This window comes from Melampsora larici-populina, assembly GCF_000204055.1.
Source record: "Melampsora larici-populina 98AG31 unplaced genomic scaffold MELLAscaffold_28, whole genome shotgun sequence".
Classification (NCBI taxonomy): Eukaryota; Fungi; Basidiomycota; class Pucciniomycetes; order Pucciniales; family Melampsoraceae; genus Melampsora; species Melampsora laricis-populina.
Genome location: NW_006768792.1, coordinates 888,563 through 906,679, shown reverse-complemented (window position 1 = coordinate 906,679; position 18,117 = coordinate 888,563). Strand labels below are relative to the sequence as shown.

The 18,117-nt window shown below is 41.8% G+C and overlaps 7 protein-coding genes across 7 annotated transcripts; 3 read left to right on the top strand and 4 right to left on the bottom strand.

Annotated features, from left to right (window-relative positions):
• Positions 1–1,708: 1,708 nt before the first annotated feature.
• Positions 1,709–2,934, bottom strand: MELLADRAFT_64756 (uncharacterized protein; the record flags this gene model as incomplete). Its single annotated transcript, XM_007412008.1, has 4 exons — positions 1,709–2,533; positions 2,610–2,676; positions 2,744–2,795; positions 2,880–2,934. 4 exons carry the CDS (start codon positions 2,932–2,934, stop codon positions 1,709–1,711), a joined length of 999 nt encoding a protein of 332 aa, XP_007412070.1.
• A 2,425-nt stretch (positions 2,935–5,359) lies between these two features.
• Positions 5,360–6,709, bottom strand: MELLADRAFT_88698 (uncharacterized protein; the record flags this gene model as incomplete). Its single annotated transcript, XM_007412007.1, has 6 exons — positions 5,360–5,549; positions 5,637–5,775; positions 5,844–5,992; positions 6,063–6,172; positions 6,321–6,473; positions 6,560–6,709. 6 exons carry the CDS (start codon positions 6,707–6,709, stop codon positions 5,360–5,362), a joined length of 891 nt encoding a protein of 296 aa, XP_007412069.1.
• A 1,241-nt stretch (positions 6,710–7,950) lies between these two features.
• MELLADRAFT_88697 (uncharacterized protein) lies at positions 7,951–10,332 on the bottom strand (the record flags this gene model as incomplete). Its single annotated transcript, XM_007412006.1, has 5 exons — positions 7,951–8,282; positions 8,362–9,431; positions 9,533–9,978; positions 10,060–10,139; positions 10,218–10,332. The coding sequence occupies 5 exons, from the start codon at positions 10,330–10,332 to the stop codon at positions 7,951–7,953; spliced, it is 2,043 nt and encodes a 680-aa protein (XP_007412068.1).
• Positions 10,333–11,400: 1,068 nt separating this feature from the next.
• On the top strand, positions 11,401–12,000 carry MELLADRAFT_108306 (uncharacterized protein; the record flags this gene model as incomplete). The annotated part of the gene is made up of 1 exon (XM_007412037.1): positions 11,401–12,000. The coding sequence occupies one exon, from the start codon at positions 11,401–11,403 to the stop codon at positions 11,998–12,000; it is 600 nt and encodes a 199-aa protein (XP_007412099.1).
• A 668-nt stretch (positions 12,001–12,668) lies between these two features.
• On the top strand, positions 12,669–12,888 carry MELLADRAFT_88696 (uncharacterized protein; the record flags this gene model as incomplete). The annotated part of the gene is made up of 2 exons (XM_007412038.1): positions 12,669–12,687; positions 12,728–12,888. 2 exons carry the CDS (start codon positions 12,669–12,671, stop codon positions 12,886–12,888), a joined length of 180 nt encoding a protein of 59 aa, XP_007412100.1.
• Positions 12,889–14,244: 1,356 nt separating this feature from the next.
• MELLADRAFT_117027 (uncharacterized protein) lies at positions 14,245–15,545 on the top strand (the record flags this gene model as incomplete). Its single annotated transcript, XM_007412039.1, has 3 exons — positions 14,245–14,303; positions 14,373–15,260; positions 15,373–15,545. 3 exons carry the CDS (start codon positions 14,245–14,247, stop codon positions 15,434–15,436), a joined length of 1,011 nt encoding a protein of 336 aa, XP_007412101.1.
• A 1,587-nt stretch (positions 15,546–17,132) lies between these two features.
• Positions 17,133–18,091, bottom strand: MELLADRAFT_108304 (uncharacterized protein; the record flags this gene model as incomplete). The annotated part of the gene is made up of 3 exons (XM_007412005.1): positions 17,133–17,217; positions 17,527–17,852; positions 17,930–18,091. The coding sequence occupies 3 exons, from the start codon at positions 18,089–18,091 to the stop codon at positions 17,133–17,135; spliced, it is 573 nt and encodes a 190-aa protein (XP_007412067.1).
• Between the last annotated feature and the right edge of the window lie 26 nt (positions 18,092–18,117).

The window sequence follows — 18,117 nt, the reverse complement described above, 5'->3', positions numbered from 1 at the left end:
CGAGGTAGCGAACGTGACCGGCTTTTATGCTTGCCCAATCAGTAATGATTCTTGAGAAGCGACAAACTCGTGTGTGTCAGTACATGCCAGTGACTAGGTATCTCATCCATGCAATTCACCTATGTTACAGGATGTGGAAGCGTCGGTACAAGATGCTCAAGGCCATCAGCTGTGCTGTTGAGAATCCGCATCAGCCTTCCATTGATCACCTTGACCGAGTCGAAAGAGATATACCCCTGGCCGATTTCCATTGAAAAGCACAATTTCACTTTGACATAGGGTGTGCATTGTGGTCAACCCAACATATTGCGGGTGTCGTGTTCTCCTATGGAATCGATTGGTTGTCCGATATTGAAGATAAATATTCAACGCATTCACTATACATTAGAATATCAATGGATTTTCGTGACATTGATGATACAAGCTCGAAGTGAGAGAAAACCTTTCAAACTTTCACTTCAGGTCCTCATATTCAGCACACAAGCTTACAAGCTTCGGGTCGCCTCCGTAGTGGCAGCCGCACAGCGCACTTCCTTTACAACAGATTCTTGATTCTCGATGTGTTTAGCGCGCATGAGTTCAAGGCGAAGTTGAACCATGAAATTTTTGCCTGAAGTCATGGAATATCATTTTCGTGTCCTTTAGATGCAAGATGAGTCTACAGTGGTATGTATCATAATTCGATCGAGACCACATCCAGATATCCTCCGGAGATATTGGTCGAAAAAGATACTTCGACTTGTAACCTGCCTCGGCAGGTTCGGGAGCCATGTGGTTTATGGATATCTGCTCGAGCATCTAGTGAACCATGATGCAAGTGGTAGACTCTTTGATCCTCAAGCAATTTTTCAGGAGACCGGACGAGATTCAGAGTGGAAAAGACAGATCTTCCCATATCACTGCATTTGGATGCTACCTTCATAACACTGCTACGTAGAGTGTTACATGTTATCACTGTTTGAGGGAAATTATTGGCGACATGGCATGTTCCAATTGATGAACCTGTTCAAGTAAGTCACAAATTACAAAAATGCTAACCAATCGTTCACGCAGTACATGCAATGAACAACATAAAGAAAACACTATGTAACAGGACTCTTGAGTGATTTCTGACACCTGACTCTGGGCCCTGGTGCAACTCAAGCTTTGGAACCAGTTGCAACCAGTTTCAAGATGGTGTTAAACAGATGATCCATTCATTTTCTAACTTTTATACACTGCATCCGAAAGGTTGCTAATCCCTTGCCTAGGTTTCAGCTACGCGAGGGGAAAGCTTATTGCGGGAGTTGGGGAAGGACAATTCGTCATAATGCCTCAGAGACCTGTTGGAAGGGAAAAAATCGACTTGTAAATTGCCTCGCATATCATCATCCGATAACAGGTCAGGTTTTGGAATCCGAGGAAAACATGTGGATAACAAACACATTTCATTTCAGCATTTAGAAGCAACGAGCCAAAAAGCTCTTATCAGGTGTCCATCAGACAGTACTACTATACAGATAAAAGAAAATGAGAAAGAGAGAATGATTTGAAACGCTTTGTCATCTGAAGTACACGGGCTAACCACTTGCTCACAATTCAAAATGGAAGTTTAATTTATCATTCGCGCACTGATACAGAGGAGTTTGATGGATGAACGAAAATTAAGAGAAAAATTCATAAGTCATCATTCAGGCTTGCTCTTTGAAGAGCAGAAATAGTCCGTGGACTAAGGTGTTGGCTTATAGGTAGGTGGGGTAGGATATTTTGGTGCCTCAGCGGTCTTTTCATAGGCAGGTTCAGTAGGAGTCTTGGGAGGGCTTGGATACTTGGGTGGCTCAGGGGTTGGCTCGTATTTGGGTGGAATTGGAGTCTTGGGCGGGGTTGGATACTTGGGTGGCTCGGGAGTTGGCTCGTGCTTGGATGGAATTGGAGTCTTAGGCGGGGTTGGGTACTTGGGTGGCTCGGGAGTTGGCTCGTGCTTGGGTGGGATTGGAGTCTTAGGCGGGGTTGGGTATTTGGGTGGCTCAGGAGTCGGCTTATAGGTAGGTGGAGTGGGAGTCTTGGGAGGGCTCGGATACTTTGGTGGCTCGGGAGTTGGCTCGTATTTGGGTGGAATTGGAGTCTTAGGCGGGGTTGGGTACTTGGGTGGCTCAGGAGTCGGCTTATAGGTAGGTGGAGTGGGAGTCTTGGGAGGGCTCGGATACTTTGGTGGCTCGGGAGTTGGCTCGTATTTGGGTGGAATTGGAGTCTTAGGCGGGGTTGGGTACTTGGGTGGCTCAGGAGTCGGCTTATAGGTAGGTGGAGTGGGAGTCTTGGGTGGCTCAGGCATCGGTTTGTGGGTAGGTGGGGTTGGGTACTTTGGCGGCTTATGCTCAGGTTCATGGAACTTTGGTGGCTCATGCTCAGGTTTGTGGTGTTTCTGGGTAGGATACTTTGGTGACTCCGGCTCCGGCTTATAGGCTGGCACCGCGGGAACCTTGGGCGACGAATCGTACGCAGGTGAGACCGGCGCAGTGTTCTTTGGCTTCTCGACCTCATAATCGCCTCGTTCCTGGCGGTGGTAAGAAAATAAGCAAGTGAATGAGCGTGATTGTGCTAGGTACTACGTTCTAGACGCGAGAGCTTACAATCAAGTGGGCTTCCTGATTTGGATTCTCCATCATCATGCCAACATCACGCTGGACTAACCCGCGCCTACATGATGGAAAATGAGCATGAGAGCAGGATCCCTTTTCGATGGTCCATGATTGCAATCACTTACGTCTTGATTTGATTCAAGGGAAAGGCCGCTGCTTCTTCATGCATGGTCAAAGCTATGCAAAAAATAAAAGATGTTAACAGTCCGCTTGTCGGACTTCATCAAAGAGCAAAGCGGCATGATCATCATGAAGACTTACCCAAAAGGACAGCCGATGCAAACGTAAAAGCAAACATGCGCTTCATTGATATCATGATGAGTTATCTTGGATTGCGATAATTGAAAGTGAAAATTCCTAGAAATTTACGATAAAAACAGCGTAGCAATTAGACAATATATTATTTGTCAAGGCTTGAAAAATGGGAAATATAATGATTTATGATAAGAAGAGCTTCTATCGTACCTAATAGCTTACTGTTGGACTAAAGAGGAAGCCTGATGAATGATGATGGCGATAAGTGATCCTATGTGGCGAAGAGGCCTACCTTTTATGCTTGTCCAATCAGTGCTGAATGATCTTTGAGAAACGACCAACTCGTTTATACTAGTATATCTCATGATCATGTATGCCATCCATGCAATCCACATGCTACCAATCAACCGTGTTTCCAAATTAATGTTGCAATTAGGGCGTTAGGGGGTATGAAGGTTTGGTCACAAGGTGGTGAAAGATATCAACTATACTGTTCCATTGCGGTATAATCCTCATCACCCTTCCATTGATCGCATTAGCCGAGTAGAAGGAAAGATGCGCCGGTGGTTTCCATCGAAAAGCATATTTTCAGGTTGAAAGGCGATGGCGGGGGTGACTTGACATCTCGCGGATGACGCGTTCTCCTGTGCAACTGATGCGTTGTTCGCGATGAAGACAAATCTTCAAAGTATTCACTGCACAGCAGGATATGATCAATGAAAGGGATTTCCATGACCTTGATGATTGCATATGTCTGTACAATCGCAAAGTGGGAAAGAATTCGCTTTCAAACTTTCACTCCAGGTAGCTCCAGGAGCACACCAACTTACAAATTTCGTGTCGCCTTCATAGTGGCGGCCGCGCAGCTCACTTTCTGTACAGCACAAATGCTAGCTCGCCTAAGCTAAAGACGAAATTGAACCCTGATTTTTTTCATGTCATTGAATATCAGATTCATTTCTTTTAGATGGAAGATAGGTTTGCAATGGTGTCAGAATTCGATCAAGACCACACCCAGATATTGAAGATGATGCTTGAAAAACTTCGATTCCAAACCTGCCTCGGTAGCTTCGGGGATCATGCGGTGTATAGATTTCTGCTCAACGCAGGCGAAAGAAATTCGAGGTGGAGGAGTTGAATCTAGGCGGTACCATCATAACACCGCTACGGAAAGCATTTCTCTGGGGTCCGGGAATGAAGTCGTATGTGTGGAGGGCAGAGGGAAGCCATCACCACAGCATCGCACAAGGTCTCTTGTTGAGAAGTGCACGCGCGCCGCAGTTGAAGCTGGAGTACCTATGCTATCTTCCACTTTTAGGTTCTTTAACACATTTGTAAGTAATCACACCACAACGATAGGAGTGGTAAGGAATTCCTCTGACCGCCATAGATAAATGCATCGAAGTGAGCTTGGAATGCTTTGTTTGCGAGGATACACATACTATTAAGGGTCGAAAACGATACTCAAGTTGAATCCTTTGACAGACAAAAGCTTGGTTTGTAAGCAGACTGCCAGATGCCTTTGCCGGTTTATCACCAAGGAAATTGTCCATTACTGATTCGATTTAGTGAAATTTGAGGTTTGGAGAAATCCATTTCGCAACAAATCAAGATTGCCGATGGGAAGCTAGATCGAAAGAACTTTTGGTCGATTGAAAGTCATTGGTTGTTTTAATTCTGGAAGTGTGAGTATTGTGAGCGATACATCTATAAATCAAACACTGCTTTGTTGGATCTCTGTCGGACTACCGGTAGCTATTTCCGCCGTCTTAAAACCCAAAGCTTGGTAATACTAACAGAGGTGATGTTGAGAAGATGATATGTATATGGATATGGTAATTCTTTATCCATTATGATGCTTAGTTCGAAATTTTGATAGCTTTGCTTTGATGGTGTGTGGTTCCTATTCTATGGGATCAGGGTTAATAGTTGAGCCACCACCTTCATAGCTAACAGGCGCTGGGTTCATTACTTTCAGAGATTTCCGCACTTTAGATTCAGATAACACAGGCGGTCTGAAAGGGTTCATCAGCTGTTATACCGAAATGATACGCAGTAAAGTCAAAGTCTACTTGATGAGAGAGATCCAAATGTTGTACTTGAAGTAGACCCATAGATGCAAGCGGATTTACTGCCTGCCTCAATCCTTCATTACTTGAAGTAGACATGAGATGGAAAGATGAGCGTAGTTGGCTGAAGGCACCTAGCTAATGCACTGAAATATAACCAGGCTAAAGGCGTTTCACTGCTTGACGAGTTTCAACTTCAATGTCTTTTCGAATCTACACACCATAGAGACTCGGAAGTGAAGCTTTCAATAGGACAAAGTCAAACAGCTTGTCGAGTTGCCATATTATTGAGTCATCATCCAGTCACGGCCGATTTTTTTTACCAATATACAAGTAACGTCAATTCCAGGTTGGCAAGCCATCTCTTTAAGATTTTGAGAACAAAGCATCTTGGATGACTACTCGTTTGGATTAGGTTCACCACGGCTCGATACGAAGAGCACCTAAAGCATATACATCCCCAGCACACCGTTGTCCATCAAATACAAACAAATTCACTACCGGAGGTTGCTGTGCGCCAAGTACATTTAATACTTCTTGAGACATCACGGATCCGACAATGGCACAAGTGGCAACAAATTCGGCCCCTGATGACTGACACAATCTCCTAAATACAGAACATAAGGTAAGTATTTATTATTTTGTGATACTTCGTGGATTGGATGCCATTGAGATTGAAATAGGAGCAACTGACTCTAATATTGTTGTAGGAGTGGATACCTGCTGCAAATTACGTTTTTTGATGACCTGATCGCAAATTTCAACCAACGCAGGTAAGTCATCTGATCCCTGTGGTAACATTCCTTCATGGCTAGCTTGGAATTGGAAGAGTGCTGATGTAATCAAAGGTATTTGTCAGAAAAACATGACATGTTGACAAATGAAGAGCAAAGATACAAACCGAGACAACCCAATAACATCGGTGAAATTTTTTTATGTCGACGAGGTGTTACATGGTTCAACGATCCTTCTAACATCTCACTAAAGTGAACGAATTTTTGACATTTCTTCTCTTGAGTCTTTTCCCCTCCAAAACCGACGTCTTTTACTCTGTTTACTCATGAGGATCAGCTGAGTTCAAATCAAAGGTTTTGAAAGGTAATGATTATTTAAACTCAACCTGAGATAAGTGTGGTCGATCAAGTCAACAAAGAGGTAGCCATCTAGTCCTAAGCATCCTGATACAAACAGAGGTACACCAGCTTTCCTACATGCTGTATTGACCTCTGACTAAGTTGAAGATATGAGCGCCTTCGGATGAGTATACTAGTTGGGCGCGACAGGATTACTGATCCCAAAAGAATGTCGGGACATGTCCCATGCAACCCTGGCTTGATGTATATCCTTCGAAAGAGGAAAAATAGACAAACACACTTACAATTACAAAAGAGTTTGAATCATTCAGGCATACCACATTGAATGTCTTCAAGAATTCGATGTCCGTAATTTTGGTGGATACCTGTTCGCTGATCCCAATGACTTGAACTCGTGGATTCAGACTATTGATACGATCCCTACCAGCGTGCACTCGCTGAAGATACAAGACACTCAGAAAATCTGACATGGCCAGCCGTTGGACGCGTCTGGGTGGATATAAGAGTGCGATGCTGAATTCACCTGTTTTCCTACATCTTCATCTCTGAAAAAGAAACCCGCCCCTAGATCTTCAATCTGTACTAAGCCTTCATCTGCAATAGTGATGGATCCTATCCCTGCCAAAACTATGTTTTTACACGCCTCGGTTGTGATTCCGGTGAAGTTGATCATCAAAACCGAACTTCGTCTCATCCTATCAAAGCCAATCCATCACAAAGAGACACGAATCAATGAATCCCATGTCAGCTGTGATTTGGCTCAAAGATCGGAGGATATATCGGTATACCTGTTTTGAGCTTCGAACCCCCACAGCCGGATTTGTCGGTCATAGAGCGCGGCTGGACAATCGACGTGACTGTGTTATATCCTCTGGCAACCATGGTATCTGACTCGGTCAAGGAACTAACCTTCTTCTTCATCGATTCCATTAGTATCTTTCGGGCGTGAGGACTGACGAATGGATCAAGAAAACACGTCCATGAGTTTGACAGGCTTACAAAAGCTCTTCCTATCTGGAAATGAAATAATTTACCTGTGACGTTTCCCCGTTCTGTGAGTCTGTAAATAATCAAATACACCTCAATATCGATCCTCACGCAAATTCGGATAAACCATTAAGAGCTAGCTCACGATCCATGTTGACCATGTAGACGATTCCGTGTTGATGGTATGATAGATTCTGGTTTTTGAGAGAAAACGAGGTTGCATGCGCGGGTCAAATGTCAGAGAAAGTGAGAAACAGTCTTGTAACATACACACATCGTGACATGCAGATAACACATTGCACCAAGGGATAAACAAGAGCTGTCACATGCCCTCAGCTTTCAAGTGTATGCGTCTAAAGAGGTTCATCGAGGATACCGGAGGGTGCGGCGCAACGCACGCCGGGCGCGCCCAGCCTTACCAGCAAGACGGAATGGCGGCCTTGTTGAACATGGTATCATTGGACAATGGAAACCCCTCATTCAGGTGTCATCATCATATGAAGATCAAGAATGTGCCAATCTATCCGAAATGCCTCCCAATTATAAATATATTCTCCAAAATCTGATCATGGTCGTTAAACATTTACAAAGGTCAAAACTATCCCGACTGCCATTGAATTGGTTTCAAGGTAAAGTATGTCAGAAGGCCATATGAAAACTAGAGTTGGAATGTGTCAACAGAAACTGTTATGAAACTTGACCTGGACCAAAAGCTCAGGTGTTGTAAGCAGAGGTCGTGAACCACAATGATGCCATTAAAACTAGATCACCAAGACGTGACAAAAACGTGTTCATGTAGAAAATTTACAATAGTTTCCATAATGCAGTGAAGACCTTAACCAAAAAACAGCTGGTTGTGATACCCTTCAATCTGGTCTTCACAGTAAAGATCATGTAAGAAATAAAGACCCAGAAGAAAGAAATTCATCATTCAACATCAACAGAGCAAGGTACCCATTCCTCTTCATCATCCTCATTATCTCCATCTGCCTTCCCCTTTTCCTCTTCCCCGTCTTTCTTTCTCTTTCGACTAGCATTATTGATACCTAAAGCAGCTTGTTTAACACTTGTTCGTTTCACAGGTTTAATCTTCATAATCTTTCGATCATTTTTACTCAAGTTACCTAACTTTAACATCCAATCTGGTACCTCACATCCACTATTTTTCATCACATTGACTACCATCTTTAGATATTTTCCATCTTGTTTTGTAAAAAATGTAACGGCTTGTCCTGTGTTTCCAGCCCTTCCTGTACGACCTGTCAAGATCAAATTTGATGATTTGTTTTAGTCAACTTTCAACAACTTGTTACAAAGGATTGAAATTGATCAACTTACCTATCCGATGCAAATAAGAATCAGAACTTTGAGGAAAATCCCAACAAATCACCGTATTGACCTCTTTAAAATCTATACCACGACTAAAAATATCAGTACAACACAAAAACCAAATTGATTTATTCGCGAATTCCAAGACAATTTGATCTCGATCTTCTTTAGGTCTTGAACCATGAATATAATCAATACAATTCGATTTAACGGTTCCAATTAATTCTCTTCTTAAGATTTTGGAAAGTTCTTCTACTCTTTCGGCTGATTGACAAAAAATCAAGACTGGTGGACATAGTTTTTCGACTTTACTTAATGTATTATTATTGTTTCGTAACAAAGTGACAAAATGTGATAATTTACTGGCTTCTGAATCTACATAATCTAATCTTTGTTTCACTTTATTTGGTGCTGCATGTTTTTGACCAATGAGTAATCTTACAAAACGAGCTGAGCTCATGACTGATTTACTCAACTCTTCAACTTCACTTGAGATAGTCGCACTCATCATCACTTTTTGTACCACTTTAGTTTCCTGATTGGTTGTAGTAGCCTGTTTTAAGATTTCTAGGATTTGATCGACTTGTTCAAGAAAACTACTCTTATCTAATAGTTGATCTACTTCATCCAGGACGAGATGAGTTATATGTGATAATGATTCAGGCGAGTCTCGTATGTGATATAATAGCTTGAGTGGTGTGCTAATCAATACATCACATCCTGTTGAAGGTAACCGAGAAATCACATTCGCCTGAGAAGGTTTACGGTCCGAAGTACCGTTTGAAGCTTTGCGTTGACGTTTGTTATGAGGCTTTTGGACCTTGGCAGCCGGATCTTCAGCACCGGGCTCGTCTTCGCCCAAGACAGATACGATCCAGTTTGCCTCTTGAGATTTATCATTGACGCCCATCAAGCCTTTTGTCACTTCACAGACCTGTTGAGCCAACTCTCGCGTAGGTTCGATTATCAATGCTCGTGGAGTTCGTTGGGATTGGTTGGATGGTGGTAAAGATAATAAGATTGGAAGTAAGAATGAAATCGTCTTGCCAGATCCTGTAGGCGAGTGAGCCAACAAATCTCTTCCCTGTCAATTTGAACATCAAGAACCGGAAGAATGTCAATAAAATCATCAAATCAAGTTGAAGATGAGAAGAGGGAGGAAATGATGATTGAAATTGACTCAAAGACTGCTAGAATGATGGGGATGGCTTGCATCTGAATCGGAGTAGGTTGATTCCAACCACGAGTTGACATATTTCGAACCAAATTCTTTACAGTGTCTGATGTGATTTGTACTCGAGGTTTTCTGGATTTTGAAGAATTCTTGGTGAATCGAGTTAATTGATCAAATGAAGTGATTAAATCAGGAATCGAAGGATCTTCAATGACTGTTGGAGTGAGTCTAATCTTATGCTGTTTCCGCAGTAAAGACACTTCATCTGATGATATTTCTTCGGATTCAATTGGATCGTTGTGAGGTTCATCGTTCTCTGTTTGATCGACGATTGATGCCTTCTCTGATTTTTTAGAGCTTGAATGTGAGAAGATATCAAGCTGTGAAGGGTATGCACCATTAGATGTTTTTTGATTTGTTTGAACTTGAGGAGCTTTAGTCTCATGATTAGCCTGTTCGGAAGCATCAAATCAAACCATTTTGTTAGTTTAAGGTATAGGATATTTAAAAAGTCAGCCCAGTGGGTACTAAACCTGGCTGATGATCACTCGCTGACCTTTGAAGGCCTTTTGAAATGAATTGCTTTGGTGAGTGTATGAAATGCGTTTTCCATCTTTTTTGTTCGAGTGTTGGCAAGTTTTGACAGAAGGGAGAGGAATGAAAAAAGTTGAACCACTTGTTATTTACATACATGTCCTGGCACATGTGTAAAAGTCCCGGGTACCAAGTCCGAGTGAACAGCCTGGCCGCGGTACTCCTGACAGAGTCCGAAGTGCGGGTTTACCGAGAAATCCTGCCAGACCCATGATTGAATATTAGCGGTATTCGTAACCAGATAGAAGTGATCATGTACCTCAGAACCTCGTTACTAAAAGGTCGTCCTAGGTCGTCCTGCTGTTGGATTTTCCCAAATCAAAATACAATCAAGTTGGTCTCATGACACTCTTGGTTAAAAAAATGATCAAGAGGTTGACTCTCTATCGTATATATATACCCTCTCTATTCCGTCCTCCTCTTTTTATTTGGTCTCATATCTTAAGCGTTATATCTTATGTTGAGGATATCCTTTAAGTCGTTCACAATGGCAAGCTTATCATGAAGGCTCTGCAGGAGTGCGCTCAAAGGAGCCTTTATTCGAGTGTTGAACTTGTGATCATGGTTTGTTCCAAACAAAAAAAGTTGACCGTGGTGTACTATGAGGTAACAGCGCGGAATTTAAGAAAAGTCGTGTATTTCGAAAATCAACGTGATTGAACCCCGAATCATAATATTCATGGCGAATCTCTGATAAGCTTTAGGGGAAGGAATCTCATCATTGGGTTTCCGCGTATACTCAAGTCTTAGGCAATAAACGTCATACGTACTTAGAAAGTTTATTGGGTAATATGATTTTTCGTTGTTAATAAAGAAAGGATCTTCAATCAGTGCTCAGCTTGCATTTCTAACGTTTTCTTAGCTCAAAGCCTTATTCAAGGCGTCGCTTATGGAAAGAGCTTAACTCTCTGCCTTTGTGTGCGGTCTTAATCCAGATGCTGATAATAGATATTACATGGCATCCCTTAGCAAGAAAGAATCAACCTCTAATAAGCTGGATATTTGTATAAAAGCGAATCAATTTCGATTGCAGCTCAGAAGTGAAGTAAGTAATCCTTGATAGACCTTTTGTTTACAAGATGGAAACTGAGGCCCTCAGAATTTCAAAGGTCGTATCAAAGGGAAATCTTTAGCCATAAACGTTATCCCTTCTTCTTCTCCAACAGCATCTAGTCCTCAAGCCGCGTCGACGAGGAATAATCCCTTCAAAACCAGTGATCATCATTGCTTTTCCCGTTTGGCATTCTACCTACGATCAACAATCGATAATTCTTCACGAAATGTCTTTCGAAATACCCACCTCTATTGATGCAGCGGCGAGAGAAATATTCCTTGAAGATTATGATGAAGAAGTTTTAGATTATGAATCTGGAAAGTTAAGAGCAGCCAATCGATCCAAAAAAGATAGTACTATGCCAGCTTTTGGTCTAAGAGATCGGATTATTATTCATACTGAACCATCAAGAAACCCATCAAATCAAACTCTTCATCATCAACATCGAAATTGTCATCATTCACCACCTCAAAATCAACTTAATTCTTCATTTCAAAACCTTTCTGTCTTTGGAACTACCACTCGAAGTAATCTTAGATCATTCACAGATTCATTATGCATTCGTCCAACCGTTTCACAAATCTCACAAGGTATTAAAGATATCATGTCAAAGAAACCAAAGTACATAAGGAGAAAAGTTGTAGAAGATGAAGATGAGAAGGAAACTTGTGAAGTTGAATTTATTGCGGATGAACGTAGGAGGCGAAGACAAGGAACGATTCTAGATGGTCAAGAAGTTGATCAACGGCTCAAGGCGGAATTTGGATTTGACATGTCTAGGATTTCTGAAAGTTCTTCTCTCGATGTTAGTAATGGTTGTGATTAGTGGTTTCTGTTGAATGTTTTGGGATTTGTTTTGGGTTAAAGTTACATCTTCCAAGTTATCGTTTTCCACCGTGTCTTTTTCGACTTTTTTTGTCATTTGGATTTGGTTTAGACCTTCGGGAATGGAAGACTCACAGTGTTCACATGGACTCATTGGTTTGTTCTATTTATTTACATTTTAAGATGATGGCTACTATATATATTTGGAGATTGGGATGAATAAAAATACTGCTTGATAATTGCTTGCATATGAAGAGTATTACCTATATCTGAGAGTAATGATAAGATTTCCAAACCTCAATCCATTTGTTCTTGGACATGGTACAGAATCTAACTTAACCCAAGTCCGATCGTGCAAAAGCTCACGGTAACCCGAAGCCGAGGCACGAGGGACTTGCACATTAAATAACATCCCTGGTGTGACCAATAGGCCCCAAAAGCCAAATTTGGGTCACATTGGGCTATGATCCATCCCATCCCATTCATTATCACGATGGTCTCATTTCTGAAACTGGCTCGTGTTAGCTCTTGATCTTGTACATAACTTCCATTAGAAAAAAAAAAGAATCGAATTGTGCCATCTCGCAAGAATCCAGATGGGAAACGAGTAACAATTTTGTTCAGAGACATTACAGAGAGTTGATTGAAAGCTCAGATTCAACCGAGGGCATGTCAGAAACTTGCCTCGGTAGCGACCCATGCAGCGATGAAAAGAAACGAGTTCTGAGAAAAGAAACGAATCTCGAGAAAGGAAATCATCTTCAGAAAGAATTTACCGATTTCAACCGTTGATGAAATCCGATCGACTCCTGTTTATATTCTCATATGGATCCATCAAAGTCATCGCCAGCTCGACCTTCGGATGTGTCTGAAAAGCTTTCGTCCGTGACGGGCGATCTACCACCTGTTATCCTTAATAAGGCAATCTCAAGCAAATCAAATCAAGAACTCGCTTCTTATATTGGATTGAAATTCCTGAAGAAGTATAATCAGGACGCTCGAGAATTGCAAAACAAGGCGGTTCTGGCTGCGGCTAGAGAGGAAATCGTATTTTTGATTGCTGGTACTGGATACGGAAAGACACGTATCGCTGAGGTTTTTAGATCGCTATTCAGTGTGAAGTCACTTGGCATTGTACTCATCCTCAACCCACTCGATGCCTTGGGAGACAATCAAGTTTTGGAAAAGAGGAAGGATGGCTTGAAGGCAGTAAATTTAACTGCCTTGAACTTTACTTCGGAGGTGGCACACGATATTGAAAAGGGTGTGTATTCCTTCATCTATCTGGTACGTTGCATTTCTTTGATGCTTCATGATAACCATCACAGTTTTGTACAATATTTTTTAAACTGATTGGTGTTGTATTATGTTGAAAAATCAGAGCCCGGAAATTTTTCTTACGAATCGTACCTGGCTGAGAATCTATAATAGCATCTGGTTTCGGAGACGGCTGATTTTGAAAGTCGTTGATGAAGCCCACATGATCTACGAATGGGGTTTGGTTGAAAGTGGTCAGGCGAAGCATATGAGTGTCGTCAAAAAAGAGCAGGATGGTGGCAAATTTCGACCTTCGTGGGGAAAGCTCTGCTTACAACTTATGGCAACTCGACATGTACCACTCTTGTTAATGTCAGCTACCTGTCCAGCACCACACTTTGATGCCATTATCAATAATCTCAGTATCAAACGCGAAGACGTAACAGTTTTGAAAGGCGAGTTGTGTCGGCCGGAAATCCAAATTCTGAGAGTTGGAGTAGCAGCAATGGGATCTCTCGACTTTCTCAACAAACATTTCTCCAAGAGAGTCGACATACCCGACAGCGAGGTTGTCCCAACCCTTGTCTACTCAGGCTCTCGCAACGGCACTATGCATTCTCTCAGAGCAATGAACAGATCTCGAGATACTAAAGGTGACGAGTCCAATCCGGATAGCACCTTTGGTCAACGTTATCATTCTTGTTCGGGAGATCAAACAAAGCTTAATCGTATTCAGGATTATACAGATCGTAAATTTCCGATAATGTCATGTACAAGTGCTCTTGGTCTTGGACAAAATTGGACTCATGCAAGGATTGTTGTTCAGCTCGGCCGAGCTGGTCTTTCTGAAGTTACACAAGTGGTTGGTCGAGTCGGAAGGAACAAGAGGCCTGGGCTTGCTGTGATCTACCTTGAAGAGACTCGAAAAGAAGGTTTAAATTCGATAGATGACTTCAAAGACATGACTTCACAAACAGATGACCAGAGAATGGATGCGTTGAAGGTTTCAAAAGTCTGTGTGAGGATTGCTTTGGTGCTTGCAAACACGTAGGTTGATACTCTAGCTTTTTCATCTTTGGTCAATCCTAAATCTCACTTTGGTTGTTGTGTACATAGAACAGGATTTATTCCAATGTATCCCGATCATGATTCTGTTCGAAATGAAGCTCAGCGTCAAAAAGATCAAGGCTTTCCACCTTGTCACTGCGAAATTTGTGAGCCAGAGGAGTGTGAAATCCTAGTCCGGAACCTCCACTTGTTTACATCATCCAACTTCGAAGAGGGTTTAAAAGACCCACGATCACTTGACCCCGATGCCGACTATAGTCCAGCTGGGATGAAAGCAGCAGAGAAAAGTGGTACTATTGTAAACAAGCGAAAGAAAGTCAATCAATCTAGAGAGACTGAAGACATCGACTTCCTTGACCTGATACACGAGCTAACGCAAGTGTTCTCAGATCACTTTGGATCGATCTACAAGGATCAGGCTCCGTTTCCGCCGTCTGTCCTTTTTGGAGAAATTCATCTTAACAAAATAATTGATCACATTGAATCAATCAATACTGAAGAGGACTTAAGTGAAGTTATCGGTGGTGATGCTTTGTTGGGAAGCATAAAACACCTACTTAAAACAATCTTGGATTGGAAATCCGACTTTTGTGGCGAGCAACACTACAAACGAATCAAAGAGGAGAAACAGATTTCTGACCTCAACAATCAAATTACAATTGAAAGGCTAGAAAAACAAGATGCTGATCGGAAAATGAAGCAACTGGAAAATTCCTCGGATCAAAAAAAGAAAGCCGATGAGAAAGCGCGAAAATCACAGGAGAAGATTGATGAGAGGAGAAGAAAGCATGAACAAGCGGAATCAAAGAGGCATAAGCGCGCCCAAGATGATATTGAAAAAGAAAAAGTCAAATTTCGGAATCAGAGGATGATGCAATGGCTACGAGAAGGTGTTCAAGAAAATGATCTTGATGCAAAAGAGCTGGAGTATCAAAGGTGAGACTTGCCTGTTTATTCTCCTGCCTCCCAATCACGCAGCTCAGGATCAATTTGAAACTCGTATGGATCTGACTCTTCTTCCACATTTGATGTGACTTCGGAATTGTAGATCCCTCGAAAGGGCCAATGAAATCAGTCATTTGTCCCGCTCAGAGAATCTTGAGACAGTTTGACTGTTCCGAGGAGATAGATATCAGGAATCAGACCACTTCTTATTGTTGATCCGGCTTGACAGCTAATTAAGTTGTTATCTCGAGCAAAGCCAACAAAGTTCTGAACTGTATTGAGTGTGAGCAATGTCTTTGATGACTGGTATGTGTCATTTAACCCTGAGCGCCCCTTGAGTGTATGAAGGAGCTTCCGGAGCTGAAAAGCAGATGAGTCAGGATCATCAAATCAGACCATGATATAGCTCACAAATTACTCACATGGGGTACACATATTGAAAATGTATCCCTCAAGCGAGAAATTTCTGTCCCACTCCCCTATGTGAATTCAAAACCACTATATAGATCAACATCCACTTTAATAGTATATCAAAGAGAATAACTCACCGATCTATTGTAGAAATACTTTATCCAATAGTTTTGAACTTCAAGGAAAAAATCCTTGGCCACAAAGTGATTTTGTCGTCCGCTTGGAGCAATTAACATTGAATGTAAAATGACATGAGCCATTGGCTGTGGGAGTGTTTTGGTTAAGAGAACAACCACTCGTGGAAGATAGGTTGAGTAATGAGTGAGACCATTCATTCCTTGAATCATCACACTCCATCTCTTCCACATAAGCATGAGACGGCCGATATCTCCCGCAGACATTGCTCGCTTTGCTTCGACAACAGTCGCAAAGTCTCGTAACCTCAGCAAAAGCTGGCATTTACGCTGGTCTTGATCCTTTTGGGCTGCAGGAAGCGCTGATGTTGAAAAGATGATTTCAAATGTTTTATCAATAACTTTGTCAAATTCAACAGCATTTGTATCAAACCTTTCTTCAAGATCTAGTTCAGTCTTGCCAAGGATTTCACTGTGTATTTTCAAAGGTGTCAGTTTCAAATCGTTTTGTTCTACCAAAAAAAAAAATCTTTACAGAAGTGCATAGGTTATTGTGGCTTCATGAATTTTCTCGATCCATCGAAGCATTGATGTGAAATCTTTCTTTGCTGTTGGAGGTGCTTTTTTTCCTGAAAGGGCAACAACAGTCTGCCATGCGCCAAAATCATTCATGTCGGATGGGTCTCCCCAATGATGGAGAAGAATGGCTTGAGCAATATTCCAAATTGTATGTCCAGCACCTGGAAGAAGTAAGATATTCTCTAAATTCTCATCTGCGATCTTTGTTGCTTCACGCTGATTTCGTAGTCCATCAAAGTTGAGGCAAGTACCAAGATCACCCTCCAAAATGTGAGTTCGGTTTGAAAATTCTTCTTTGGTCAAACCGGATTGGCCAATCACTTCCTGCCACAGCTGACCAACTCCATCAGATCCATTATCAGTTGAATCCATCATTCTGAGCATCAGGATATTTGGAACTTGACATTTAATTTGATCAAGTGGCGCCACGTTCAAGAAATTCGAGTTTGAAACATTCCTTTTATTTTTGACATAGCGGAGAAAGACAGAGGCAATCTGATTCTTGAGAGTTAGAATCCACCGACTTTGTTCATCTTCAGTCGGCATCAAGAGGCCCAAGTCTATTTTTTTTCGTGCAGTCATCTGTAAGATATGTCGAATGTTGTCTTTGCTGAATGCTCCGGTGTCTAGATCCTTGAGTAGTTTGGGGTTTAATTGATGGATGTAACCCCAAGAACCATGATACATCTGAGTCTGCTGATCAATTCTTTCGTGGTGGATACGCTCCTGAATGTCAATGTTATCTAGAACAATCACAGGCGATAAGACCAATTTCTTTGACATCACTACTCGAATCTTTTTTACTGCCTGTTTTCCTAAACTTGCTAGACCGTTCATCGCAGTTGACCGGGAACAGGTTAATCCGATATAGTTCAGGTAACTATTGATTCTCTCGGTGACACCACATGCTAAGAAGGTAAGCGAGTTCTCGACTTGGAGACTATTACATCGGCGATTGCAAGCAAAGGCAAGCATTCCCATCAATGTGGCGTTGATCTGTGTTTGAATCAAACAACAAAAGTATCAGTTTCAACTAAGCTTGTAAAGGTATCTTTCAAAAAAGAGATCGACTGCAACTTACTGCCTGTAGACGATTTCTCAAATTAACTCTCTTGTCCTTTGATCTTACATACATCCTCCCTTCAACGTGCTCAGTCGGATCTTTGTCAGGATCGTCCAATTCATTCTCGAATTCTCCTTCGAAATCAGAAGAGGAATCTTCAGGGTCTGCTTCATCTGTATCGAAGTCTTTAGAAAGCTGATCATGATGACTATATTCTAATTTTGCTTCTATCAACCTCCACATGAAATTCATGCTGTCCTTTAGCATTGCATTGCGTCTGTTCTCTTCGCTTCCGTTAAAGAAAGTGTCTTCGAGTTTTGTTGCATTCACATATGCACTTTTTTTTGTAGCAGTGTTCCGACGAGGAGTTTTTTGTGTATTAACAATCTCGATAGCCTGAGGGATTGTTTATGAGGAATACATTCTGTCAGTTCTTGGAAATCTGAAGTTCAGCAAATAAATGTGAGCCATACCTGTTGTAGAACCCACTCTTGCCAGTCATGTCTAGCTTCCGCGGTATTTTCGTCATCTACTAATTGTTTGATCGAGTCAAGTAGTCCTCGTGTCGATTTCCACCCAGTTGGTGAGATCCATTGTTTTCTTCGTATGATGATCGACTCTTCCTTTGAAGCCATGAAGTTCTAGAAGAACTGCTTGGCTG